The 27,034-nt window shown below is 35.0% G+C and overlaps 7 protein-coding genes across 9 annotated transcripts; 4 read left to right on the top strand and 3 right to left on the bottom strand.

The window, feature by feature from the left end:
• The first annotated feature begins 403 nt into the window (after positions 1–403).
• LOC140672394 (uncharacterized) lies at positions 404–5,050 on the top strand. The gene is given in 8 exon segments (XM_072904525.1): positions 404–656; positions 1,122–1,399; positions 1,554–2,866; positions 2,965–3,382; positions 3,471–3,760; positions 3,833–4,245; positions 4,441–4,571; positions 4,652–5,050. Coding segments are annotated over 7 exon segments (3,165 nt in total). The 5' UTR covers positions 404–656; positions 1,122–1,132; the 3' UTR covers positions 4,985–5,050.
• Positions 3,973–5,802, bottom strand: L(1)10bb (BUD31-like protein). Its single transcript, XM_072904524.1, has 4 exons — positions 5,582–5,802; positions 5,364–5,486; positions 5,052–5,284; positions 3,973–4,889 (listed from the first exon to the last, which is right to left on the bottom strand). Exons 1-3 carry the CDS (start codon positions 5,673–5,675, stop codon positions 5,067–5,069), a joined length of 435 nt encoding a protein of 144 aa, XP_072760625.1. The 5' UTR covers positions 5,676–5,802; the 3' UTR covers positions 3,973–4,889; positions 5,052–5,066.
• Positions 5,803–6,450: 648 nt separating this feature from the next.
• Bonsai (small ribosomal subunit protein uS15m) lies at positions 6,451–7,834 on the bottom strand. The gene is made up of 4 exons (XM_072904523.1): positions 7,520–7,834; positions 7,302–7,435; positions 7,025–7,220; positions 6,451–6,900 (listed from the first exon to the last, which is right to left on the bottom strand). The coding sequence occupies exons 1-4, from the start codon at positions 7,747–7,749 to the stop codon at positions 6,657–6,659; spliced, it is 804 nt and encodes a 267-aa protein (XP_072760624.1). The 5' UTR covers positions 7,750–7,834; the 3' UTR covers positions 6,451–6,656.
• Positions 7,835–8,652: 818 nt separating this feature from the next.
• Positions 8,653–11,149, top strand: Uqcr-c2 (Ubiquinol-cytochrome c reductase core protein 2). Its single transcript, XM_072904642.1, has 7 exons — positions 8,653–8,790; positions 9,237–9,376; positions 9,458–9,649; positions 9,726–9,942; positions 10,006–10,437; positions 10,530–10,751; positions 10,939–11,149. The coding sequence occupies exons 1-7, from the start codon at positions 8,680–8,682 to the stop codon at positions 11,023–11,025; spliced, it is 1,401 nt and encodes a 466-aa protein (XP_072760743.1). The 5' UTR covers positions 8,653–8,679; the 3' UTR covers positions 11,026–11,149.
• Positions 11,150–11,223: 74 nt separating this feature from the next.
• On the bottom strand, positions 11,224–13,563 carry LOC140672460 (nucleolar protein 11). The gene is made up of 4 exons (XM_072904641.1): positions 13,309–13,563; positions 12,693–13,227; positions 11,573–12,597; positions 11,224–11,501 (listed from the first exon to the last, which is right to left on the bottom strand). Exons 1-4 carry the CDS (start codon positions 13,438–13,440, stop codon positions 11,376–11,378), a joined length of 1,818 nt encoding a protein of 605 aa, XP_072760742.1. The 5' UTR covers positions 13,441–13,563; the 3' UTR covers positions 11,224–11,375.
• Positions 13,564–13,713: 150 nt separating this feature from the next.
• On the top strand, positions 13,714–21,101 carry LOC140672760 (uncharacterized). 3 transcript variants are annotated; one of them, XM_072905145.1, is made up of 8 exons: positions 13,714–13,836; positions 14,439–14,640; positions 14,723–15,024; positions 15,321–15,931; positions 18,505–18,648; positions 18,743–18,974; positions 19,224–19,613; positions 19,821–21,101. In XM_072905145.1, the coding sequence occupies exons 6-8, from the start codon at positions 18,750–18,752 to the stop codon at positions 20,826–20,828; spliced, it is 1,623 nt and encodes a 540-aa protein (XP_072761246.1). In that variant the 5' UTR covers positions 13,714–13,836; positions 14,439–14,640; positions 14,723–15,024; positions 15,321–15,931; positions 18,505–18,648; positions 18,743–18,749; the 3' UTR covers positions 20,829–21,101. The 3 variants fall into 3 exon arrangements, with proteins under 3 accessions (XP_072761246.1, XP_072761244.1, XP_072761245.1); XM_072905143.1 differs by having other exon boundaries at positions 18,501–18,648; XM_072905144.1 differs by lacking the exons at positions 13,714–13,836; positions 14,439–14,640 and having other exon boundaries at positions 14,712–15,024; positions 18,501–18,648.
• A 143-nt stretch (positions 21,102–21,244) lies between these two features.
• On the top strand, positions 21,245–26,642 carry LOC140672761 (sodium-coupled monocarboxylate transporter 1-like). The gene is made up of 8 exons (XM_072905146.1): positions 21,245–21,887; positions 22,002–22,347; positions 22,563–22,717; positions 22,804–22,944; positions 23,125–23,233; positions 23,376–23,597; positions 23,658–24,154; positions 24,716–26,642. Exons 1-8 carry the CDS (start codon positions 21,661–21,663, stop codon positions 24,798–24,800), a joined length of 1,782 nt encoding a protein of 593 aa, XP_072761247.1. The 5' UTR covers positions 21,245–21,660; the 3' UTR covers positions 24,801–26,642.
• Positions 26,643–27,034: the final 392 nt, after the last annotated feature.

The raw sequence follows: 27,034 nt of genomic DNA, 5'->3' as shown, positions 1-27,034 counted from the left end.
ATATTGTTATTATTATTTTTATTTCTTATGTACAGTTGTTACGTTCTACATTTTGATTTTATTTTAATATCAGGGAGGATTGTGTGATAACAGATTGTATCATAATGTTCAAATATAATACAATGTATATAATACATATAATGCAATGACAATGTACTTTATCATATACAAATAAATATATATGTATGTATATATATATATATATATATATGTGTGTGTGAGAGCATTAATAATTTTTCTATGTACATATCCTATATAAAAACTCATGTAAATTAGAAATATGGATTTATTTTCTTGATAATTATGTAAAAAAAAAAAAAATATATATATATATAGATTACCGTAAATGATACGTAATAAATCTGTAATATATAGCATATTTAAATATTACGCGAAGCAAGATTTGCGCGTAATTATCTATATTTTATACCGCATGATATCATGTCTGCATTGGTTATATTTAGAACGATTCAGTGCAACAAGATGCACCGCCCGTGGATGAGACTCGCGATTAAGCGTGCATTTCAAATGTTATAATCTCCTTTGACAAAATATTGTTCACTCTCCAAATTTTTCTCGTGTATTTTCTCGTCAATTCTTGCCACATAGATCTCTAGGTTTTTTATTATTTACCTGCAAGCCAAGTTCTAAATTCTGTGAGTATATTAAAATTATATATGTGCATGTATATATCCCAATATATATCTTCCTCGATCATTTTCTCTTACGAATCATGATTTTTAAGTGTGATTTTTAAATGATGCACGATGAATTTACATATAAAGTTTTGTTTTCCTAATCAGTCATCACTTTTGACAATTATGTCAACATGATGAGACAATGCTTTAATTAAGGGACAATAACGTGCGTCATTGAAAGGTTTTAAATTAAACTTTTTAAATAAGCTTTGTCATCAATTATATATATTTTGAGAATTGTAAAATGCAAACGTATTGGAAAGAAAAAATATTTTTAATTCTGCATTTAGTTTTTGATATTTAAATGTTTTGTATTTTCATCTAGGTTATAATGAAAAATATTAGATATATATATAGTGAAAAAAAAATATAATAATTACTATTTAAAACATATGTTTTGATATAATATATCCTTTACCGTAGAAGAGAGTTCAATGGGTGACCAAGTTGTGATAATAGGCAGATATTTAAATGTTGCTAATCTGCAGAAAAAAAGGATGATTATACCAGTTGTAATGTTGCATACTAAAAATGTAATGATTCCTGTTATAAAACCTGTACCCTTCAAGAGTTTTAACATTCCCTTGTCAGAAAATAAACTTCAGATTCTGAAGATACAAAACTACAGAAATAATCCTGCATTGCTGTTCTCGGAAACACCATCGCATACATTGTATAATCCTTTGGAAAATTTACTTGAGGTCAATCAAAATATCTTTCTTTATATTCTTTGAAAAATGTATTTTTTTTTTCTTTTTTTATTATATGTACATATTTTCAAATTTGCTTGAAGAATATTAAAAAGTTTGTTTTAAAATATCAATTACTTTATATTTCAAACTTGAAACCATATAGGTGAGAAAACTCAATTGTTGGAAACATAGGAATCAAAGTACAAAATATACTATTTCTGGAAAGACATCCTCTCTGAGTATTAAGAAAAGAATTCTGCAAAATTCATCTCCTTCAAAGAGATTATGCTGCAAGAAAAAAAATAACATGTTACATTTCCCCAATACAGTACTTGTGCAACCGTTAAAAAGGCAAGAAAATTTACACAAGATAAGTTCAAAATCCATAAAACTGTCAAGAAAATGTGATCTGTCACAAATGAAAGAAAATCAGATAAGATATGAAAATGAGCCTGCAGTTGTGCCAAAAATAGAAACACCAATCAGTAATATTATTAGCAAACCATCAACTGTATCGTTGCAAAGTCAATCCTTCCATGATTTTACAGACACCATTTCCACAGTATCGATACAATCAATGCCCAGTTTCAAGTTTGAAAACAAAAAAACATTTGTAAATATTGAAAATAGGAAAAAATTGATATCTAGATTAGCATCAAACCATTCACAACCTATTTACAATATTGATAATAGCGAATATGAAATAAATGTATTACATTATGAGAATGATAATCTGTTAGAAAAAAACTTGTCACATTTTTCACAATCTCATTTAGAGTCCACTAATACTAATTGGTCTTCCACTGATAACATCAGTTCAATCAAGATGCAAGATGCTATTGAAATTCCTGCTAATAAAAAAAGCAATAATACAGTAATAGAGTCTGCGACAGAAAATCATCACAAATACAATTCATATGAAATCATACGTGACATTAAATATTCATGGGAAGCAGATAATTGGATGCCATCTACTCAAAGAAAAGAATATGAACGCAAAGTAACAAATATGGAATGGCATAGCAAAAAGCCTTATGATTGTAAAATAAAATATTCCTGGCAAGTTGTTGGAACAAGCACACAAACATCACACACTTTATTACAAGATTTGTTAAATGATAATAATACGGAGGGCAAGTCTTCATACAAAATGTGCAGCATAAAATATTCTTGGCAAGTTATAGGAATTAGTACACAAGCATCTTTGCACAATTGTAATGATGAAGATTATTGGAACGGCATGTTGCTGACACCAAATAAGTATTATAACGAAAATAATGCTCGATGTAATAATAATGAAAGGAACACTAAATTGCAAGATCATTTAGCAAAGTATTCGGAAAAAAGATTGAAGAGATATTTAATATTAAATAATCAACAAACTCAGACCTTTGCCGAGAAAGAAGTTCAAGCTAACACTTATGATTACTATGCAAAATATTCATGGCACAATTTAATAAAACGATATCTGTAATTAATGTAGGAAATTTAATGCAATTTTTACGAAATATTTATAAATACATGTATGAATTTCATTAATATTTTGCAATCATAAATATTAATTTAAATCATTGAATGTTTTTTTCAGATATGGAACAAATTTTAGAAACACTGACCAACCAAAACCTATCAGATAAGTCGGAAATAGGCCAAGTTGACAATCGTGATGAATTATTAAACAGATATATGATAAAACCATTAATACCAAATAGCAACAATTCTGTGATATCCAACAATGGTAATGAAAAGACAAAGAAGGAAGAACTGTTGACAAAATTAACATATGCATTAAAAAAGTTAAATCAATGTGAACGAAATGATAAAAAATGTGATACAAACATAGCACAGCTTGATGCAGAAGGTACTTTCACACAAAAAGAAGTACTGTCACAAAATGTAGAAGAAAATATCAAAGGCATTATACAGTCTGTAGAGGAGTACGTAACAAAATTGAATTACCAATTACAGGAGCTTGACAATGCTGATCAACAGGTAAATATTCTTAGAATATATTAATTTTTATTAAAATTGCTATTTGCTTGGGAACTATAATAACATGAGGAAATTGGATTTTTTTCAGATAGAAAATAGTATGATGAAAACATTAAAAGATATAGACGGGACGTTTCAATCTTTATTAGATGATGTGTGCTATGAAATCAACAAGAGACGTGAAGAATTGATATTGGAAACAGAGATTTACAAGTGTGAGAGTCTAATACCACTGAGAGCTTGTAGAAAGGAGGTGGAGGCACAGATACAAAATGCACAGAACATCATATCTATGAGCGAAAATATGTTACAGCATCCACATCGATATAACGCAAACAGATTCGGAAAGATAATTGCTGCCAGTAATGATATAGGCAGGTGAGTGTATTCACGATTACAATGTAAAGATTATCGAGATAATTATTAAACGTTATATAAATCATTATTAAGGATACCAGCAGTGCCATATTCCGAAGAGCTTCCAAATATAAATTTTGATCGCCCACTAAACTCTTGTAAGGAAGAGATCGTCGAACAAATATCGAAGTTTGGCTGCATATCTCGCACGGTACCTGTTCAGATAACAAATATCGAGGAGAGACCAGCGGGTTTATTTGTTAAATGGCACATAACTAATCCGGAATACACCGCCGAGGAACAAATATTTGTCGTAGAGAAAACAAACGGGGAAATTCTTAATCCGACATGGTGCGAGTTCGAGACGGTGTACAAAGGATCTGAAACTTTCTGCTTCATTAGAAATATACCTGTTAATCAGCCAGTTACGCTTAGAGTCAGGATACAAGCGGACAATGTAGCGAGAAGTGTACATCATGTTGCAAAGACTTCTATACCACCGTATAGTATGTATAAAAAAAAATGGACGTATAATTTCTACATTAAAACTAAAACTTTTCTCCGATATATAAAAAGTACAAAATAGATATCATTTTTTTGATATAGTATAATTTGAATTAACAGATAAATAACTTTGGAAATTATTTTGTATTTAATATGCAATATTAATGTAATAATGTAAAAATTATTTACAATTGTAGGCTGGGAACTCGATAATAAACATTACACAATTACTACTAATGGTAAAACGGCTGCAAAAGTTTCAGACACTGTAAGCACATTGTTTTCACATGGTCCTCAGTTTGATGCAAATCACATAATCGAATTCAAGGTGATTGCATGCAATAGAATTTTATTATTTATATTTTTTTGGTTCTGTTGTGAAATTTATCTATAATATTTATGATATAGTTTTTAGAAGTTTCGCCCCTAGAAGGAGACGATGACGAAGGTATTGCGTTAGTTTATGATCCACAAGACAGTCACGACACTTTAAAAAGAAGGGCATCATTAATGATCACATCTCAAGGAAAAATCTTCATGGACGGTGACGAGAAATTGATGCGCCTGCCAAGAATGCGTTGCGGTACAAACATTATGATCTCAGCCTTTCGAAAAAATGCTCACATACTGCGAGTGAATGTCGAATCTGAAAACAAATGTGTCACATATGATTGGCGTGTGCAAACGCCGCTGTATTTTGCCGCTCGATTTATCAAGAAATGGAGTTTGATAATTAAATAAGATACAAGAATTATTTTTATTGTACAAGACAATGTAATTTTATAATAATAAAAAGAAAGTGCCTTACGTGTACAGGAAACATTCAACCCGAACATCCTCTACAACCACAATGTATGCATTCTACTATTCGGCCTTCCTCGAGTTTACCCTTTGGCACTCTGCAGATGCAATTTGTACCAAAATTTGTATCTCTTGTCTGAATGCATCGTAAGCAACATAAGTTTTCATAGCCGACCTTCTTCCATTTGGCGATTAAATTTTTATCCGCGATATTTTCATTCAAGCAGTAATCGTACAATTCTGAAATCGAAATACAGATAAGTCAGAGAGATGCGACTTTTAATTATTAATTAAATGTCAAAATTATATGACAACTCACCGCGACTTATTGCTTTTCTTCTATAAAATAGATCATATATGTAACGAGACTTCTGATGATGGATTTTAAATATCGGCCACAAAGATTCTTGTTTCCTTTTGCCTTCGTGAGGTTCCGTTTCGGCTGTAACAAAATAAATCGTATATTAAAAAGCATTCTCTTCCTTAAAATTTGATTAACTTTGATAAAACTTGATTAACTTAACAAAGCAAACGTACCTTCGCGCATCTTTTGCTCCAGTTCTTCCAGAGTTGGTTCGATCAGCTCCCAGCCATCGGGAGGTGGCTTTTTGCTTCGTCGTACTTTTGGCATGCTTTATTCTATTTTATTATTTTTTTCTTTTAGTAAAAGTATGATTCCAAATATTTTATAAAATAATCACCATCTTTGATACTCCAAATTGTATATTTTAGGTTAGGTTGTACACATTTGATGCGTTCGAGTTTAACGCTACTAGCGCTCTAACATTCAGAGGGCGCGTTCGGGGAGACGCTATTAGCGCTAACAGCATCGTTCTATCTTTGTTCAACTTTTAATGAGTAACAAAGATAGAATGACACCATTAGCGCTAATAGCGTCTTCTATACGCACATCCAAGTCATTTGATTGGCTTATCAAAGCAAAAGGACAAAAATTCCTTTGTTTTAATTGGCCAATTAAAAGTTTCTTCAGAACCTTTAATACGTTCCACTTGATAATCTCAACGCGAGGTATTATCTATCTTTGTTTGATCTTCAGTGAAAAACAAGGAGAAAATAATTTCATGAGAGTTAAGTGGAACGCACCTCAAAAAGTATTTGAAGGACTACGTAAATATAATTTTATTTTATGCTTAAAAAATAAATTTATATTTACACGTATATCTGTCGATAAAATTTTATAGTATAAATGATGCTAAATACGCGAATTTATTGATAAAAGCAAATTCTGTATACAGCCCTAAAATTTTAATTGTTATAATTTTTCATTAAATATATAAATATAGCAATTGACTAAAAATTAAATGTCTAATGAGATTAACTCGATAACAGAGAAATATCTTTATTAAGTTTGGGTGAATTAGAAATTAATTTAAATAAACAGAATCTTGCACAAAATTAATAGATTTAATGATTATTACAATAAATGATTGATTATTGTAAATTTCAAATATTACAAGCAAATGTATAATTAGATGGAATTGACAAAGTACAAAGTGATTTAAAAGTATACACACTGATGATGACATAAATATCATTTAATTTTGCATGTCGTTTCTAAATTATAATAAAAATATATATTTATATATTATTTTTAATATTCCTTCACTTTTCCTTTAGCCTTTGCAATATCCTCTTCACTTACTGATGGTTGTAATCCACAAGCTAATTCTTCTTCTCTAATAAACGCAAGCTTCTCCGCTTTCTCTATGTAAAAATCTTTTTGTAACATTTTCAGTTCTCTTTTGTAAACATTTAATTTATTCTGCACAAGTTTGTCACAATGCTTTTCCGTTAATCGTCTTAAAGATTCTTTTCTAGTAATCTGAAGTGGTAGCCTATAAAATATATTTTATATATATACATATATAGAACATTAATTCTATAATTTACATATTATACATGTGACATGTAAAATCTCTCAAAATAGGAAAGTATTATTTAATAAAACATTTATCTTACTCGGGTAGTGGTTTATAAATAAGATTCAGTTTCTCCAAAACCCATTCAAAACGTCTATAATCCCAGGTTCGCAAATGTTTCAATATTTTTCTTCGCTTATCGATCGCTATTTTCAAATGCACTTTTGACTTTGAGTTCCTGGGATATTTTTTTATAAACTCTTGCAACTCATGTATTTGGCTAGTGAAAGCAGCAACTAAAAATAGAAAGACAATAGTAGATGTTATTTTTTGTTACTTCATAATAATCGATATTATTTATTAGAATTGTATATTACTTTGAGCTTCCGGTGATAAATTGTCTAATTCATGTCTCTTTACTAATTCCAATATCTTTATCTTTCTCATCTTCTTTGTTTCTTTGGGACGTAAAAATTGTAAGGTGAACATTTTTTTAACAATGTCGCTGGCACTGACATAAAAACATTATAAGATATAAATAACCCATTGAACACATGATTCAGATTAAAATTTTTTTTATTAATTATATACTTACTCTTTCAATTCAGGCGATTCAGCGTAGGCCTTGCTAAGATCTGTTGGTTTAACATCAATTTCTAATCCTTGATCACCAGATCTTTCGGGTGACAAGCGTGAGACTGGTTCAGGTCGCGTCCAGGTGATTTTATAATCGGCTACAGTAGTTGCGTACCTTCTCGAAAGATTACCGACATCTTTTAATAAATTTGCGACTGTTTGCTTACAATTATTTATTATTATATTCATATTCGTGGTTTTCTTCGTATTACTTAAACTTGCTTGGATCTTAGCCAAGCACAATTCATAACCTATTTACTGCTAATCGAACTTAGTCGAGATTCAAACCCAACTTAGCGAAGACTCGAACCCAAATCAATTTGATAACCGCGACAATTTAATTTGTGGATGGTATGATTAATCAATTATTTTATTATTTTTTAAGAGAATAACAGAGAGAAGAGCGACAAAATAAAATATTAAATGTCAATAAAATATTTGTTTTTTCCAGAGATATGCATTATTTGAAATAAATGCATTTAAAATGGAAATGTAAAATATAAAATGTGTATTTTGTATATGTTGCATTTAAGATACATATGTTTTCAAATGCCATTTTACATTTCCATTTCAATAGTTTTCATCATTCCATTTTCTATTTTAAATTATTTTTTTTTTTTTTTTTTTGCAAATACAAAAATTAATCGAGATATCGATAATATATTTTAGTTATAAATATCAATAAATGAATATTTATGTAAACATATACATATTGCATTGCAAAATATTCATTGTAAAATAAATCCTAGATTAAATATTTAAGAACGAATAAGATATGTAATATTTAATCCAATAGATAATAAGGATAAGAATTTAAATATAAATAAATATATAAGAATATAAATATTTAAAAAAATCATTTTTATTTGAAAAAACCATTTTAAAAATGTCTATTTTTCATTTCCTATTTTAAATGGATGTTTAAAAATTATGTTGTATTTTGCATTTGTAAATGGAAATGTTGCAACTATTTTGCATTTTCTATTTTAAATAAATTTTTGGATACCCGCATTTTGCACATCTCTGCGGTTTTCTCCAGAGTCGAGCAAATTGTGCATACGCTCGGTAAGAACGAGTTCTGCTTTACCGACATGTTCTCGTGTGCGGTCTGTACGGTTAATGGCGCCGTGTCAGTCGTCTACGTCTGTCTGGTTTGCGCTTCTGTTATTACGGAAGGCACGAAAAATGGCCTGCTCCGCTGTACGATCGCCCGTTCTTCGTAATTCCACGGTATGGCAAGTTTTATGAGCGCGTATCTCGATGATCATGCTTCTTGCCGGATATCGTATCATTCATCATTTACCTTTGCCCATAATAGATGTTATGTAAAAGAGCGATACGTATGTGTCAACTGTGTGACAATTTTTAAATCGCCCGAATAGTTTCCCAGGAAATGATTGCAGCTGTCACACACACACCATGCGTCTCGTCGATGTTGAAATGATTTTCAAATTATTTTCAAATTATTTTTACTCGATTGTGATACGTTTCACAAACGTGCAATTCTACTTACATTGTCTCATTTAAAACGTTCTTTAATTGTATAAATGTTTTTGTACAGATGAAAGAATTCTAAATAATGACGTTCTCTAAATATTTTACAATTAAATTATACATTTTGTCTCTTTTTCAGAGCATATTTCTGTAACTTTTATATTCTGTATTTATTACTTTAGGTAAGACATTACACAGTAGCGGCAGCAACTCAATGTTCCAGCACAGCAGTCCCTGAGCTCCAGGTGTTGTCGAACAATAAAGTAACCGTCGCTGCAGTCGATAATACTAGTCCCATAGCTCAAGTATCTGTTGTTTTCAGGTATGGAAATGATAAATTAATAATTAATATATTATTACATTATATAAAATGATTTTTTCTTACAATTGTTTTTATATTTAGAGCTGGCTCGCGCAATGAGACATATAACACACAAGGTATAGCACATCATCTTCGTATTACTGCTGGTCTGAGTACTACGAGATCAACCACCTTTGGGATAACCAGAAATATCCAACAACTCGGTGGAAACTTAACTGCTACCACCGATCGCGAAAGTATTGCTTACACATTACAAATTACAAGAAATAATTTGTAAGTAGCATTTTATTAAAAAAATTTGTATATCAAGTTCTAAGCATTTATATATTCTTGTATTATGTAATATTAGAGACCAAGCTTTGCCATTTCTGGAGGATGTCGCTACACAACAAGTTATCAAACCATGGGAACTATCCGATCAGCTACCCAGGCTGCGCTATGAACTTTCCATGATACCTGAAACAACTCGTGTATTAGAATTGTTACACAAAGCAGCCTATCGCACTGGATTAGGCTATTCCCTGTACTCGCCAAAGAGACAACTTGGAAAGCTCGATAGAGAAGCTGTATGTATATGTAATGCACACTAATATTGTAAGAAACAAGCTTATTTTTTATTTTCTTTACAGTTACTACATTTCATCAACAACTGGTTCACTGGCTCCAATTGCGCGGTTGTCGCAACAGGTGCGTCACTGTTGGACGTATCTCAGTTTGCTACGAATCTGAATGTAAAATCAAGTGATAATGCCGTGAAACCTGCCAAGTATCACGGGGGAGAACTTCGCAAAGATCGATCCTCCGAGTTGTCCACTGTAGCGGTAGCTGTTGAAACCACGGGTTTGAACAAGGAGAAAGATGCTCTTGCTTACGCTGTCCTGCAGAGAGCCATCTGTTCTGGTCCGCGTGTGAAATGGGGCTCGAGCGTTTCTCCGTTGCAGAGGGATGCATCCAGCGCGGCAAGCGCTGAAGAATTTGCAATTTCGGCATTCAACGCCTCCTACAGCGATTCTGGACTATTTGGTTTCGTTTTGTCTTCCGTACCCAAAGTCGCCGGTTCTGTATGTTTTTCTATCGCTCGTAAAAATGATGAATCTTAAATAATTTTTTTATCTGGCACACACATGTATGGTAAAAAAATGTTATTCCGTAGGTAACTAAAGCTGCCGCTGCATATTTGAGATCGCCGAAGCTCTCCGATGCTGATATCGCTCGCGGTAAGGCCACGTTGAAAGCAGAGATATTGTACGCCGCGGAAAATGAATCTACGCTCTTGGAGAATCTGAGACAGCAAGTAATTCTTAAAAAACGCGTATATCAGCCGTCTGCTCTCGTTGCGGAAGTGGACAAAATAACTGCATCCGAAATCAAATCGGTACGTTCAGATTTCACTACCTACATCATTTGTCCTGAGATTTTTGTATACAATTTGTATACAATTATCTTTTGCATAATTTTAGAGAAATATTTTTTTAGCCTGATTCCTCGCGTATATACCATATAAAAAAATTCATATTTATGCTCAACAAATATAATAAATAATTTTATTCTTTTGCTTTCAGGTTGCCGGGAAACTCGGTAGCGGAAAATTGTCGATGGCCGCGATCGGCAATCTAGTTGATGTTCCATACATTGATGAATTAAACTAGTTGTAATGTTGAAAATCTGGACAGTATCTGTAAATTTCTAAATCTTCTGTCTAGTTTAGAGAGAATGTAGAATTTACTTGCGATTTAATAAAGAGATAACATCGCTGTAATTTGCACAGCTTAATATCTGCCTTGGATATCTTATTTACCTCCAATATGAAATGAGAAGACAGATAAAATAAAATGCTAAATGAACAATGAACTTTTTTGAATGTTAATTATTTTTGAGTAGCGTTTATACAATTTACATCTGTGGCGTCAAACTAATGGAAAAATATGTATAAAAAGTACATCTTCATACTTTATCTATACCGGATGAAAGATATGTACGTATCTCTCGTATTTATAATTTAATAAAGTTTTATTTCTTCTATAGAGTAAAATTTATTGTGTTTTCTTGAAGATTTTAATGATTTTCCATTATTGGTCCTATCTATCATGGGCCTCAAGTTTTCAAGATCTTGCAGGAACTGAAACTAAATAATTTTTATTAAATAAAGAAGAGACAATATGTTATACACATAGAGAATAATTTTGACGCACTTACATGTTCTTCTAAGATGGAATTTAGCCTATTGAGAAGCTCTAAAACATGTGCATCTTGTGATAATAGGTAATGTTGATAGTGAGAATCGAGAAGCATACAGGACCACTCGTACAGTTGCTGATCACTTGGCTCCAAATTATTGTCAAACGAATCTATTTCCTCATTCAATTTATACATTAAATATTCCAACAGCTTAAGCACGTTGTCAAATGTTAAACCGGTTTTCAAATGAGGTAACAGAGAAGCACTAGAGTAACTGATACTAAATACTTTATCTAGAAAACTGTTTCTCGAATAAAGATTATTAACCTTTGATGCACCACTATCTGTACCATTTTGCACAGGAACGAATACCTTGTCTGGACGATTCAAGCCAAATGCCAAAAGATCCACCAGCAACTTTTCTGGCAAATCTTTAAATGTGTCGAGACACCAGCGAATCGACACGACATCGCCAGATTCTGTCAGGGATGGGATCAATGTCTCTTGTATTACAGCGTCGCTCCATCCCTCGTTCAAATAAGTATGGATCTGTTTAGAGATATTTGAAGGTATTCGGTCTATCGACGAGTGCTTTGTCCACTTTTGGCTCTTGTCCCATTGAGCCACCGTCGCTTCCTGTATCACAACAATATCATCCGCCTCATTTTCGTCGTTCTTGAAGTGCAAAGAAGAGCCCAACATAGCGGCTATTCTTTGCGGTGCAAGATGATAAGGCGCGACGGCCAAATGTCTGTTTGCCGCGAGCAATAATTTATCTTCCACCTTCCAGAGTTTGGCATCGTTGGTATAGAGTTTTAACTTTTGCGCCGCTTGTATTAATTTGAACTGTACATTGTATATCATTAGTATTGCGCCCTCGTCCGTAACATCAGCACCATAAATCGCTATAGTTGTTTCGTTCAAGTGCGTCATCACCACAGGATAGTTTGTATTGATATTAGTAATTACACTGATCAGCTTGCTAGATTCTGGATCGGAGGATGTCCCTGTCAAGAAGTGACTGTACAATCTACCGTGCGACCCTGAAATAATACCACAATATCGATGAATACATCTTATCATAAAAAAAAAAAAAAAAAAATTAAATTTTGAATTGATAACAATCAATCACACATACATAAAGTTAACAGATACGCATTGTTTTTGTAGTGTACCACCACGTGTCCCACAAGAGCTTCTGATCTTCGTTTTAATTCTATCCTTCTGATAATATCCGCTCTTTCTAAGCAAGTGTCATCTTCTAACTTGACTACTATATAGTTGTAGACCTCCTCTATCTTTGTTAAGCAAAACAAACTCGTCTTTCCATTTAAATATATCAATTGACAATCTAATAACTTTTCCTTAGCTTTAGTTATACCCTTGCTCGTCCATGTCTTCCTGTTTGCAATCGCCCACTCTAGAGAAGCAGTAGCTCCGTTCTGTTGAACTAGAATGGGTGGCAGATCGTCATTGTATTGTAAAATAGCGTAAAGTGGCGACTGAAACTTGTATCCTTTCACGTTGTTCAAGTCTGTCTCCTCTTCCGACCAAACTCGTATCTTCCTCTCATTGAATGCAGCAACATAACGTTCCTTAGACCTGTCGTAGATGACTTGTGTGGTCAATTTTTCCTTGCTCGACCAGCTGCTGATTTGTTTCAAGTCCTGCAGCTGTAAATACGTACGAATCGATTAAAGCCCTCGATAGATTTAACATAGTAAAAACTTAAAGTATCAGCCAAAATATCTCACTTTATATCGTATCACTATATTTCTGCCAAGAGTTACTATCGCACAACCCGGTTCCTTGTCTTTCTCGACTCCTAGTAAATTCTGCTGGTCAATAAGTGGACACAGTGTATAATACGAATTGAGTTTTGCCATTCTCGTTCTTCAACAATTCTTTGTTGCCGTAACATAGAGCGTTTGTCGAAAATTTCTCGTTCACAGAAGAAATAAAGAGAGACACGAGCACACGTGCCGAATAATATATTATGTATATTTGCTCAAAGAGCTTCTTTATCGACGCAGTAGTAATGTTGAAATTAAAAATTCCAGCAACATTATCATTCGTTCATAAGTTAACTCTCTACATTACCGATCGCGGAAAATAATCTGCGTATCTGGCGGGAAGATGAGAGCGATTGTCTTTCCTTATCTTTTGTTGTGTAAATCAGTGTACTTTTCGATTTAGCTAGAAAAGAGAAAGGGAAGAAGAATAAGCATTTTCTTCACCTGCAGAAATTGCAAAATGCACACGTGTTCTGCATTTAAAATCAGGTATATATATATATATATATATATTTATATGAAAGTATATACTGGCGAATTCTGGGGGGGTTGGGGTTAACCTCCCCTCCTCCCCTCGAAAGGGAAAAAATAAATTTTTATAAGAAACGATCGGACCGTGAAAATAAAGCATATCGATATTAACCCTTATTCCGTATACTGATGAATCATTTTTGTCTGTGATTTTTCTAACATGTCAATTTCTCGAAAACAAATATAATCATATAATAATATATTTAAGTAAATTATTTTTCTAATTTATTATTTTAGTATTTATTTAGTATGTTTAAAGAAGGTATATAGATTTTTTCAGATTTTTTAAAACACTTTTACATATTAATAAACTTATTGAAAATACGCTGACATACCTGTACAGTTAGAAGGTGTCAAAAATAACAATACAGAGTAAGAGTTAAATCAAATATTTTTGTCAAACCATCCCCCTCCTCCCCTACTTTATTGACGTCAGGATCCGCTAATGAATGTATATATAAGTCTTATTGCGTGGAGAGAAAAAAAAAAATATTGAAAATATAGTTGAAAAAGAAATAGATCTGAAACGCTAACAATGATGTTTCATCGAATGATTTTAGGCGTCGACAATTCGTTTTAGAAGGCAGATGCAAGTTCCCGCAGATGTTCCGACCACCCACCACCGGTTTCCCGCCCCGTTCACGCAAAATGTCTCAATTGTGTCGACGATCCCTGATTCATGGTCGCAAAAGAAATCGAAATCGGAAAAGTCATCGGGCAAACATGAGAAAGAGGGGGAGAGAGAGAGAAAGAGAGAGCAAGGTACCTTTATCCCCCTTTTCTCCCTTCTCTCATTCATATTGTGCAGCCGGATCACTCTTAAAACGTATAACGTCTCTTTTAGGGCACGTATATATATATAAAGATGCGTCCGGATTGTCGGACGGAGGCTAATCGCGATACGTTCCGCCCTCCCCTGGATTCACTTTGGTTCAGCCGATTTCAGCGGGAACGACGTAATAACGCATTGAGGTGCGCAGAAAAGATCCCGCCGTTTTTATGTATGTATGCGTGTGTCCTTTCGATCGGAAATTTTCCGACGTATGTTCCAGCACGCGTGCTTTAAATATTTCTGCCGACAATATTTTATGTACCAAACGAACAAGAGTATCTAGAGAATTTTTCTTATTTCATCAATGTCAACAGGTAAGATTATATTATGAAATTGTCTCTTTTTTCGTATTTTTTACTTTAATATTTATATCATGAAAAGAACAGACAAAAAGACAAGATTGACTTCTTATAAAAAAGGACAATTGATGTTCCTGTAAAGAAAATAAAAGAGACTATAGCTTTGTGATTCAGCTGTGATATGTACTGTATATATAACTTTTCATTAATCGAGGATTAATCTACGATTATGAGTCTCCCTGCTTTTGAGATATGTGATTACATCGTTGCACGCGAGAACAATATCTCTTTTTCATCGCATATTTTTTCAGCCTGAGACAACCTGCCGTCGAAGTTTCCTGGCGCACGCCAATGTATGGGTTGATACGTACGGATGTTTATCTTTGAGAAAGAGGAAGAGCAGAGTTTCTTATCCTAGCGAGAAGGACCGGGACCGGGAGAAGAATATCTCAAGCAGAGGACTCAGTGGGGCACTATGCCACCAAGTCGGGACATTATATAAATCTCTACGCAGCGCTTGAACCCTCGCAGCGGGGTTCGAGCTCCGATTCTCAGAGCACAGGGGGGAGAATGAGAATGTGTTTCGTCTTTTCTCCCCCTCAGGTTTCTGCTGGAACCTAGCTGGATACGATCGAGAAGATACTTGTGGTTGGATCGAGTCGCCAGAGTGGGGATGAGACTATATAGCTTTGGGGTAGGTCGTCCAAGAAGCTGAGTGTTCCGGAGGAAACGTGTCGGTTGTAACGCGAAGACGGATTGTCATCCTTCGGCTTGGAATATACCTGAGGAAGCGGAGTTATACGGTTGTAAAAACACGCAAGCATATAAGTGTTCTTATCAATAATTGATATTACAAGACAAGTAACGTGCGAAATGAGTATTTCAACGGTATTTATCGTCGTCGTTGCTATTCTATTGATGAGTAAGTATCTGTGCATGTGAGATATATTGTGTATATAAATGTAATTTAAGGAAAAGGAATAGAGAGAAAGAGAAAGCATGAAAAATTACTTCAATGAATCTTTGTGATATTAGAATTTTCGCGATATATAGTGTTTGAAACACAATATTTTAAAGAGTTTCTAATGTCTCGCGATAGTTTTTATATACATGTATATATATATATATATCAAAGAATATATTAGGGCGCAAGAGAACGCGACACATTCAAGTATTTAGAAAAGAGGAAGTTGCACATGTGCACGGAGATAGGAGCACACGAGGCACACGTGTGCGCCGTTGATGAGGACGCGAGACACCACCAACGACGTAACGTCGTAACAGATGTAATATGAAACAAATTCTAAAAATCGTTTCACCTTTGAGAAAAAAGATTTTTCAATTATTTTATCCTTTAGAGTCAGCAGATAAAAGTCATGATACAAAATAGTTTATTTATGTTTAAGAGAAGATTTTCTTTCGTTGCTAATCTATAATAATAATGTGAATCTAAATTAATTGACGCAAATATAGTAAGATTAATTTGTGTTTACCAAATAAAATTGAAAATGAAATATAGCAGACAATTTCAAAGTAATTTTTTTTTAAACAATATCGAGATACTTTGACGTAATTTCTTTCCATATAAAAAATTTAATTTTTGAAAATTTTAGAACGGTTTTGAAAGCCCATGTAAAGTTGCCTCGCGGTGGTTGTCGTCGCCAGCGCGTCTGTCATTGCATTACCAATTCGCTGTCAAAGTTCCAACAGCACACAGCTAGAATATCAATGGCAACAATAATACCACAATGAAAGAGGAGCGGCAAACGCGGCGAGACGTCGCGCGCCAATCGAATATTAAATAGTCGTGTGAGAGTATCCCACAGAGTTATTTCCCCTCGCTTTTGATTTCTTCTTACAATTAGCAATTTACTATTGCAAGCTGCATCTCTTCGATCGGCACGCGATGGCATTTCGCATTGTTATTATGCGTCGGTTGAGTCTTCAACGTTGAGCGTATTAGAACAAACTTGAATTTCATTAACATGTATCAAATAGTTAATTAAATAATTTTTTCGTTTTCCTTGTTTATTAGTCTAAAAGCCAATTTTTTATTAGTTTAATATCAATTTAAAAAACTTTAATCGATTTAAACTAAATCTTCATCCCTTTTTCAGAACTTGTATGAAGGAAGCCTGTTTTCTAATTCCAGTTATCTCCAGTGAATTTGTTTTTCTTTATCTTCTTATGGATTTCCGTCCTTAGAAGGATCAGAAAAAGGAACGTAATAATCTGTGAGAAAGATATAGTTTAAACCAAGGTCGAAGTTAATCGACGTTGTGAAAAGCCATTGCTAAAAACTGTAGATGTCAAACGTTAAACAAAAGAATTTTTCGACCAATTTCTATTATTGTAAAAGATGTATTTTTTCTCTATTCTTTGTATTAAATTTCAAAAATTATAAAAAGAAAGAGATAATATTATTTGTTGAGATAATAATGTTTTGTTTTAAATTTCAAAAATTACAAAAAGAAAAAGATAAAGTGAGTTGTGATTAGCTTAAAAATTTTGAAAGGTAATTTGTCAGTTATGTATTGTTAAAGTTGAATCGAAGAGTTAATTCGACACATAGTATTTTCTTCGCACGAAGCTGACGTAAACTGGTTTTCTCTTGCCTTGTTAATAAATTACGTAATCTGCGCAAACTCACTATCGTGCGTGTGTCTATTTTCTCTTTCTATCGGTTAGGATAAGGTTTCGTGATATGCTAAATAAATTTTCATTCATCAAGACCAAGATATGATTTCCGACAACCTTTTGTTTGACATTGTTACTCTATGACGTTGTAATCATAAATAAAAAATATGTCAAGATAAAATATGATTTCACTTATCGCTGAACAAGTATAATAATTATGTTACGTTATTATTACGTTATAAAACGTAATTACGTTATACACGTGTAATTTAATAATTTAAATTACATAATTTCATTTAATAACATTTATATGTTTTATATATATATATATATATATATATATATATATATATATTTGTAACGTGAATTATGGCTACATTTGTATATATTTTTATTACGGAACTGTCTAATAAATCTTTGTCGCGTGCGACATGGCTTTGCTATTCGCAGCAGGAACTTTAGAATTGTCAAACTCGGAAAGGTCTCACGAAAGGTCGTCGCGGAACAAAGATAGCCTGTCATTTTGGTGAAAAACTTGTTCGGTTCAGGTAGCAGACCCAAATGCTCAACCTTTATTGATGGATATATATTATCGAACCGAGCATAATTTAATATGATCGAACACATTCATCTTTTGCCGCTTTTAACCTTCGACTCTTAAATCTTGTTAGGCTAACTCGCAGCAGGTGGTCCTCTTGTTATCTGATGACCATGTCGTGTATAAAGATAAAAAATTTGTCTCTATTTATTTCTATTCTACAGTCATTCGTTTCGCACCGAAGGAAATATTTTTTTATTGACTTCCTTCCGCAATTATTGCATTAAATAAATGGCACTGTTTGTTTTTTTTCTAGCTAGGATAAACCTAGTTGTGAGTGAAGATCCAGACATAAATGTATATAAGCAATGCGAAGAGGCCATTAAAGAGATTGAGAAAGAAAATGGTGCGACGATCGTGGATGATAGTTCTACCAGATTACATTACACATGGCTGTCTCAAGGGTAATTGTACTCTTTTTTTTTATAAATTATGTTAATTATTAATAGCTTGTATTTCAAACAAAATTTGCAACATAATTTTTTTTTTTTATAATAGATGTGAAATGCGAGCCGGCCCACAGTACGTACTTAGGAAATATACTTTTTTCAAGAACGGCACGTTTCTCCTACTGCGTTACCATTACGCCGAAGAGTCGTGCAGCATACCGACACATACTGTCATAATTCGGGGTTTCCTAAAGTTACTGAAACCATCCATGGTCGTTCTAGGTGCTACCGAGACGAGATTTCACGTAGACGCTGTTAATATTATACCTTTGACTCCAGAGGTACTTACAATTAATGTAGTAGAAAAACGTAGTCAATAAACTTTACAAAAAAAAGTAAAATTGTCGAATAGAAAATTAATTGCTAAAAATCGAATTTAAAAAAATTTATTTAATCTATTTAGTATATATATATATATATATATATATATATATATATGAGTAGGTATATAAAATGTTTAAATAGAAATATTAAGAAACGTGAAGAAAGAATAAAATCAACGTTTTGTAATTGAAAAATTCATTTTGCAGGTCACTCAGAAGTTCGGACAAAAACTGAATCTGACTTGCGGTCCCCAGCCGAAGTGGCGACTCTATACTCCCGCGCTAATTTATGAACAGCCACGACCACACTCGACGATGTCGTTAATATGGCAAAGTCCTACTTACAATTCTTTGCAAGCTATAAACAAGCAACTCGGTATGAATTGTTTGGAGCTCTTCGGGATCGAATTCGCCGAATTGAAACTGTTAAGAGTGCTTAACAAGCCCTCATTAAAACGTGATTCATCCAACGACACTCACTTCTATAAGTCTTCAAATTTTCAACTTTTATTAGCCAACCCACCTTCCAATACGCACTTTCGCCGGAATTACAAACCAACTTCGTTACAATCCACTCCACTGAACCGCCAAGATTCGGTATGTTGAGATTTCTCTGAGTTTATCGTCTGTAGACAATTCATTTTAAATACAATTTTTGTTGCATTAAAACACAATCAGTAATGAGAAAATAAAAAATTCTCACGATAATCGATACGCGTAATTGTTACATATTGTATTCATGCATTTAATTTTATATAATATGAGACATAACAAAATTATACAAGATCATTATTAATATTGCAGATGAAGAATTGTCCGATATGCAGCAGCGTATTTCACAGTACTGAGACGAATCCGCCTCTTCTTCATCAAACTGCAGCTCTACCTGCAATGATCGGAGGCATTTGGCACAGCGAAAGCTGCGAGAGCACTACAGGCGGCCTCTGGTCCATACGGAAATTTCAAATATACTCAGGAGATGAATTGTGGATTGGTCAATGGGATTATTACGACGATCCATACTGTTCCACATTTTTGTACGGGATACGTAGGATAGGAAGTTACATCCGGCGAGCTGAAAGGCAATATGACGAACAAGTCGACGAAGACATTTTTTCCGATTACTTTTCTAATGCCACTAGAAAATTCATTTTCAAAAGAAGTGTTACCAATGCTAGGATTATCCGTAGCGCAAAGCTTTATAAAAATAGTTTATATAATAAGAGTAAACCGTCGAAAAACAAGAAATCTAAAAACAAGAAATTACAAAGACAGGGAAGATCGGTAAGTGATAACGTTTATCAATTTGTATACGACGCGCCATCCTCGACAGATCGATCGAGATTTGCGGCGATGCTGCGAGGTCATCAGACATATGAAAGCACTACCAGAAAGCCTTTCTTTTCGAAAACTCTTACCGGCACTACGGAACTGAATCTGCATATTATCAAGGAAGCTCTGATTCCTAGAGTATCCATTTATTGTGATAAAGGTGATCGGTTTGATTCGACGCAGACCTCACCAAGAAATTGCGTTCCTCGCACCGTGGAGACACCCTCGATCTTGAAATTACGGGCCAAGCTGAGCGTCAACTGGCATGGCCAGTACATTTTGCTGTTGAGTTCGCGAGATAGCAACTTGTGGGATGCACCTCTAAGGCGATGCGCGCAACTTTCACCCTACAATCCGCCTCTGCGAACGTATCTTCAAAAAATCTTGTACATTGGTTTATTCTCTTCGGCTAGCCAAATCTCTCCTTGGTTCTTGTTAGCACAGATCTTGCTGTGCTACATGTATTACCTTGTACGGTGATATCGGGTATCCGAATTGTTATCTTTACCGGAGAAACCTCAAGTACGTGGCTGCAAGAGCAGGTTTGATTTAATATTACGGCGTTTAAACATTCCAAATCTTTCTTTGCCTTTTTTTTGAAAAATTCCATAGAATTATAAGCTTGTAAATATGTAAATAGAGTCGAAAGTCGAATAATTAATGCCCGTATTTTTTAGCTATATCTTGTATGAAAATATATAAAATTAGAAGGAGTAGCTAAATATTATATTTGATAGACAAAAGCAATCAATCATTATATATAAGCTTAAAAGTTGCATATTCCTGTTGTTATTACAATTGATGTACATATCTGTGCAATTATATAAATGTAATTTAATAAATTTTACAAGTATTATTTTATTTTATTTTTTTAAGTTTGTATAGTCGACAAATCATACAATAAGCTATTAAAATCATCAATATTCCGATCCTTCATATCGATTCCTTTTTTTTTCAGTCTCGTTTAATATAAACTTGTTGTTGTGAACTCTGAATTCTCGTCATATTTCCCGTTGATACCATTCTTATTCATCATCAAGATACCGCTTTCCGTCATCAGATTCCACACGCTTTATCAGGGCGCCGATCGTAAATTATTCTCTCACAGTAAGATATACTTAATATGTCGTCATATTGCAAGTCAGCAACCTCAGATTACATCCTGTTTTTTTATTCTTACGCCAGATCATACTAGTTAGATAAAAGACATATAAGATGAGAAGAGCTCCAAACATTATATGTATCGCGGATCGCACTCTCTATCCTCAGTAGTCATTTTTCTAAGAAAAATTATTGATTTATTCGAAAAGCAATGGAGAATCCTTTTACCACTCCTGGTCTGCAGTTCAATCAAATACAGACCTTGGATAACTTTGTGTTTGGATGGCTAGATTATGCACTCTTCAGCCTGTTACTGGTCGTCAGCGTCCTCATCGGCGTGTATTTTGGCTTCTTCAGCAAGCAGGATAGTACAACGGAATATCTTCTGGGCGGTAAACGCATGGGATGCTTTCCTGTCGCGATGAGCATTATCGCTAGGTCAGTGACTCTTTATTATTATGTATAGTTATTGGGTGGGAAATAATGATTAATAAATTTTTATCTTGTATTTTTCTGTATATACTAATTACACGTGGATTTCTAACTGTTTAGCCACATCTCAGGAATTTCCTTGCTGGGTATACCTGCGGAAGTTCTTCATCACGGAACTCAGTACGCCGTGTGCATAATTACGGCGACCATTACCGCCATCATCACTTCCTACATTTTCCTGCCAGTGTTTTACAAACTACAGCTAACCAGCACCTTCGAATATTTGGAAGTTCGGTTCTCCAGGAAGGTCAGACTTCTCTCCTCGGTGCTGTTTACCATTTCGCTCTTGATGTATGTGCCAATTGTCATCTACGTGCCCGCAATCGCTTTCGCACAAGTCACCAATCTCAGTATTCACGTGTTAACGCCTGTGATTTGCATCGTGTGCATCATTTATACCAGCATTGTAAGTAGAAACAAATCTAGTATTCATATTGTTTAATTTAAAAAGAGATTTGTCATCCTTAAGTATTAATAAAGTATTAACATAATACAAGAACTACACAAGAACATAAAGTTTGAAAGTGAATTTTAAATTCTTTTAAAATTTATATAATCTGAAACTTTATATAGAATTTTAGATTATCTCAATTTTGTAATTCTTTTCGTTGTCATGTACAGGGTGGTCTAAAAGCGGTGGTATGGACGGACACTATACAGTTTTCCGTGACTGTCGGAGGTCTTTTTGCGGTTCTCGTGCTGGGAATAATGTCGGTTGGCAGCGTAGAAGAAGTGTGGAGAATTTCCAACGAAGGCGGTCGTCTTATCTTCTTCAAGTAAAACAAAGCACAAAGATAAACTTTTTTTTTTCATTTCATTGTCCAGTATATTTTATATGATATATTGCACATTTTTATTATAGCATGGATCCGAGTCCATTTGCGAGAAACACTTTCTGGGGCATGATTGTGGGTATGACGGCAACATGGCTCGGGCATCTCGCTATTCATCCAGGCGTGGTACAGCGATTTTTATCGGTTCCCCGAGAAATCGACGCCAAACAGTAAGTTCAGTAAGATCATTATAAACTATGTAATCTGCCATAAAAATTCCACCAACTAATTTCATATCTGCTATTCTGCGCTATCTTTCTGCGATTGTAAATTAATAAGAATTGTCTGAAAATCTCATAAAAATTTCGGATTAATGGTTTTAATCGCGTGTTTTTTTATTACATTTATAGTGGCACCGTGATTACTGCGATAGGAATGATCATAGTCAAACTGATTTGCATATTCACTGGATTAATTATGTTTGCCAAATATCACGATTGCGATCCTTTTCTGACCAAGGTACAAGTAAAAGATATTCTCAAATCGTACATTTTAAGAAATTATTGTAATATTTGAAGGAAAGATAGAGTAATCATTGTATAATTTTTTTTATTATGTTATAATTATATCTTTCAATCATGAAAAAACTTATCGTTCACAGGCAATAAGCCGCACCGATCAGAGCTTACCGTACTACGTAATGGACGTCGCTGGGCATCTGCCGGGACTTCCGGGATTATTCTTAGCAGGCCTGGTGAGTGCCGCGCTTGCAACTATGAGTGCCAGTTTGAACACCGTTTCCGGTACCATTTATGAAGATTTTATAAGTCCGTGCATCCTGGAGGGCTCCAAAAAGGAAGCTACGGCTGCTAACATTATGAAGGTACGAAACACATGACATTTTCTCGGTAATTTAAGTAATTGTTTGATTGATTTTTTTCAGGTCATTGTTTTGATAATCGGCACGATTTCAGTCGGCTTGGTATTCCTGGTCGAGCGGTTAGGTCCGGTCTTTCAGATAGCCTTGAGTACGCGTGGCATAACCGATGGACCTTTGCTGGGTCTTTTCGTATTAGGAATGTTGGTACCCTGGGCGAACACAAAAGGCGTACTATTTGGCGGTTGTGCCGGATTAATAAGTATGCTTTGGTTGGTGGGAGGTACTCAATGGCACATTATGCACGGTAGGATTAAATACGATTCGCTGCCCACGTCGATGGACGGCTGCCCGTACCCATTGAACGAGACTCTTACGACCGCGATACCGACGCCTTGGATGGAGCCCGACGAAAAACCAATGATACTATTTCAAATATCCTTTATGCATTATAGCATTATAGGAGCGGCGATTGTCATCGTTGTCGGAATTATCGCGAGCTACGTATTCGGCGTGGATTTGGAGAGCGTGGATCCTGACCATATTACGCCGATTATGAGACGGTACGTGACAAAAAGTTTCAAGATTTATCAATCATTTTTATGTATGTAATTTATATGCGTTTCTTATTTTCTTTCTCTTATTTTTACCTGTTCCATTGAGTTTTATTAAACGTAACATATTAAACTTTGTGTATTTTAGAGAGCATGCCTGTACTCTTAAAGTATAATTAAGATAAATTTCTTAAACGTAAAGTTTATTCAAATTCATTAATAAATTCATTACGGAATTTACTTTATCCTTTAACGTTTATAATATATATTATATTAGCGCTTTTTTTTAAGTATGTGTATCCAGGTTTCTATAAACCAAATTAGAATTCCATTGATAAAAAAAAAGAAAAAAAAATACCTCATTCGTTAGGCGAGTGACATACGAGCGATCATTGAATTTTGGTTGTTGTTGCCAAAGGTGCGACGACGACCACCGGATGGATTGTATATACCTGAGATAACGATAATCATGCGCAATCATTATGAGCTATATAAAGTACTTTTGGACTTATCGACATTTTTTTTTGCGGTCTCTCGTAATGCAACTCTCTCATTACGCTCTTTTCGCAGGTTTCTCCCTCCACGAAAGTACGCCGAGGTTTCATTGAAAGAAGTGTCACCGTCACTCGACGTCGCGCCGGAGAAAACCAAGTGATCGCGGTTGCCGTTTACAATCGCTTTAATCGATGACAATTGAGTTGGGTAAGATCGATTTGATTAAGACCGTAGAAGACTGTGCAACAATCTCTCGAAATATCTCGAGGTCATCGACAACGTTTCCGAGTCATCTGACAGCTGACAGCCGGTTGCGACAAAGGAATGTCCTTTATTGATTAATAGACGCATGCGCCAACTATTTCGGTACATGTCGGATCGCGGTTGTTTTCGATCTCCCAGTACCGTTTCCAGCGCCTGTTGCGAAGCATCAATCGCGAAAGTGTCTTCTCTAGTTTCTCCTTCAAATCAACCAAGATCGAGTGTCACGAGAAAAATTCCTCCGGCGAAAATCATTGTCGTACTAGCTTTGACGTTGGAAACAAATATATCTACTCATTGTTAATTTTGTAATAGATTTGTTGACATTGTTTGACAATCGTGTACAAAGAATTTAAAAGATATTAGAGAAATAGTATTCAGAAAGATAAATTGTGCGAAAGAGATATTAATACATGTCAATATGAATATATATCATTAAGACATACTTTGATGTCTTATGGGGTCCAGCGATTGAAATTGAAGACCTGTGGATATCAGACGGAAAGTTACGTCCCTGAAAATGCTCATCGGGGTTGTTCGGGGATGGCCGCGCGATCTCGGGGATGAGACGGCCGCGCCTACACGTGGGGCGAGTGTCCTCGCGAGTGGCGAGTGTCCTCGCGAGTGGCGAGTGTCCTCAGTCCGACCTCGCAACGTTCAACAAGTACGAGAGGCGATGGCATTCTCGCGGCGGTTCTTCGATCGCGGGATTCTTACAAGCGGATGACATTTCGATATGTGACATTACATGTGAGACATCCGAGTAATGGATCGTCAGCCGCCAAGAGCGTCAGCATGCGATCGACGTATCAAAGATTCACTACGTGCCAAACTGAGGACAAAACGAAAAACTTTGATTGCGTATACAAAGACCAATGATTCGGAATAAGAGTGAAGCGCTTTTAGAACGATGACAAGCAATACTGAATCTTCGCTTATCTTAATTAGAATCTATCAGAACCCTGTATCAGGAGTTATAGCGGTTCAAGGAAAGCCAATTATTTTTTTTTCACCCTTATGATTGGCATTCGAAGCTGCGCAATCTGGAAAAGCGTAGATCCATAGAGAAAAGTGGATTCCACAAGGTTTCGATTTTTTCTCTTATGAAAATATTACCGCACCGAATGCCTTAGACAATTTTGTCAAAGTACCTGAAGATTCGCGGCACGCGAACGTGGTACATTATATATATATTAATCGTTTGCGAAAAATCGATGGAGTACAATCTTGTCGATCGTCAGAGAAATTTAACGCAGTGGAGGAAGAACCCTGAGATCTTGGTTGTTATTTGATCGGTTGGCGGGCAGCGGCGGAACGAGTGGCATGTCGAAATACAGCCGCGCCCCGTCTTTAATAATAGATAAAAAACGTAGGCGCCCGTGCCGGAAAAAGAACAGAAATCGAGAGCCTCTCAGGAAAGAGAGATAGATACAGAAAGAGAGAAAGAGCCTGGTTTTTGGCGATGTTGAGGAAAAACGGGCGTCATAGTATTTTTTTCCGGTTATCACTTATATCGGTCGTTGTTGTATCTCTCGCTCAAATTAATCGTATTTCGATTAATGTAGCAAACGATTCAAATGGTGGAAAAGAATAGAAAGACTGTTTTGTATTCCTCTTTGACAACACAGTAAAAAAAACAAACGTCATATCCAGCGATTCTGTTCTTCCGAGTCTTCGGAAACGCACTCGAAATCGCAAGTCGATGCGATGAGAGTGCAAGAAGCGTATCTGCGTATTCTTGGGAAATGACAGTGCCGTCGATGCAGAGAAATTTGCTGGGACTAACGCTGCTGATAATCGTCGGCCTCACGGTCTTCCTACTCAGCAGGAAGCTCACGCTAGAAGCGCGCAAGCGGGATGGTCTGCTCCTCGACATGATCGCCAACATCAGCGGCAGTTTGGACCGACTGGACGTTGGTCTCAATGACATCGTCACGCAGACGGGAACCGCGCGGAATCGTTTGCGGCAACTGGTCGCGCTCCATCGTGAAAATCTCTTGGTGTGCGCGCTACTCGGCGAGAAACATAAACATAGACGGATGTCCGGCGAAGAGAAGACGACTAAAGTACGCCGTGTCGCGCAATCGTCTATAACCGGTTCGAGAAGTTCTTATCGGATGTAAAAGCACGTGA

Source organism: Anoplolepis gracilipes, chromosome 13, assembly GCF_047496725.1.
Source record: "Anoplolepis gracilipes chromosome 13, ASM4749672v1, whole genome shotgun sequence".
Lineage (NCBI taxonomy): Eukaryota > Metazoa > Arthropoda > Insecta > Hymenoptera > Formicidae > Anoplolepis > Anoplolepis gracilipes.
The sequence above is the reverse complement of the archived record's forward strand: the minus strand, read 5'-3'. Positions and strand labels throughout refer to the sequence as shown.

Bases quoted from the DNA above. Each gene is read 5' to 3' on its own strand.
- Bonsai (XM_072904523.1), bottom strand. From the start codon at position 7,749: ATGAATATAATAATAAATAATTGTAAGCAAACAGTCGCAAATTTATTA. The intron at 7,436-7,519 runs GTAAGTATATAA...TTTTTATGTCAG, and splicing joins GAATCGCCTGAATTGAAAGA to TGCCAGCGACATTGTTAAAA. The intron at 7,221-7,301 runs GTAATATACAAT...TTCTATTTTTAG, and splicing joins TTTATCACCGGAAGCTCAAA to TTGCTGCTTTCACTAGCCAA.
- LOC140672760 (XM_072905143.1), top strand. From the start codon at position 15,883: ATGAGTATTTCAACGGTATTTATCGTCGTCGTTGCTATTCTATTGATG. The intron at 18,649-18,742 runs GTAATTGTACTC...TTTTTATAATAG, and splicing joins TACACATGGCTGTCTCAAGG to ATGTGAAATGCGAGCCGGCC. The intron at 19,614-19,820 runs GTATGTTGAGAT...TTAATATTGCAG, and splicing joins CACTGAACCGCCAAGATTCG to ATGAAGAATTGTCCGATATG.
- Uqcr-c2 (XM_072904642.1), top strand. From the start codon at position 8,680: ATGGCGCCGTGTCAGTCGTCTACGTCTGTCTGGTTTGCGCTTCTGTTA. The intron at 9,943-10,005 runs GTATGTATATGT...TTTTCTTTACAG, and splicing joins GAAAGCTCGATAGAGAAGCT to TTACTACATTTCATCAACAA. The intron at 10,752-10,938 runs GTACGTTCAGAT...TTTTGCTTTCAG, and splicing joins CTGCATCCGAAATCAAATCG to GTTGCCGGGAAACTCGGTAG.
- LOC140672761 (XM_072905146.1), top strand. From the start codon at position 21,661: ATGGAGAATCCTTTTACCACTCCTGGTCTGCAGTTCAATCAAATACAG. The intron at 23,234-23,375 runs GTACAAGTAAAA...TATCGTTCACAG, and splicing joins GCGATCCTTTTCTGACCAAG to GCAATAAGCCGCACCGATCA. The intron at 24,155-24,715 runs GTACGTGACAAA...CTCTTTTCGCAG, and splicing joins ATTACGCCGATTATGAGACG to GTTTCTCCCTCCACGAAAGT.
- LOC140672460 (XM_072904641.1), bottom strand. From the start codon at position 13,440: ATGGCAAAACTCAATTCGTATTATACACTGTGTCCACTTATTGACCAG. The intron at 13,228-13,308 runs GTGAGATATTTT...ACGTATTTACAG, and splicing joins ATATAGTGATACGATATAAA to CTGCAGGACTTGAAACAAAT. The intron at 11,502-11,572 runs GTAAGTGCGTCA...AAAATTATTTAG, and splicing joins ATTCCATCTTAGAAGAACAT to TTTCAGTTCCTGCAAGATCT.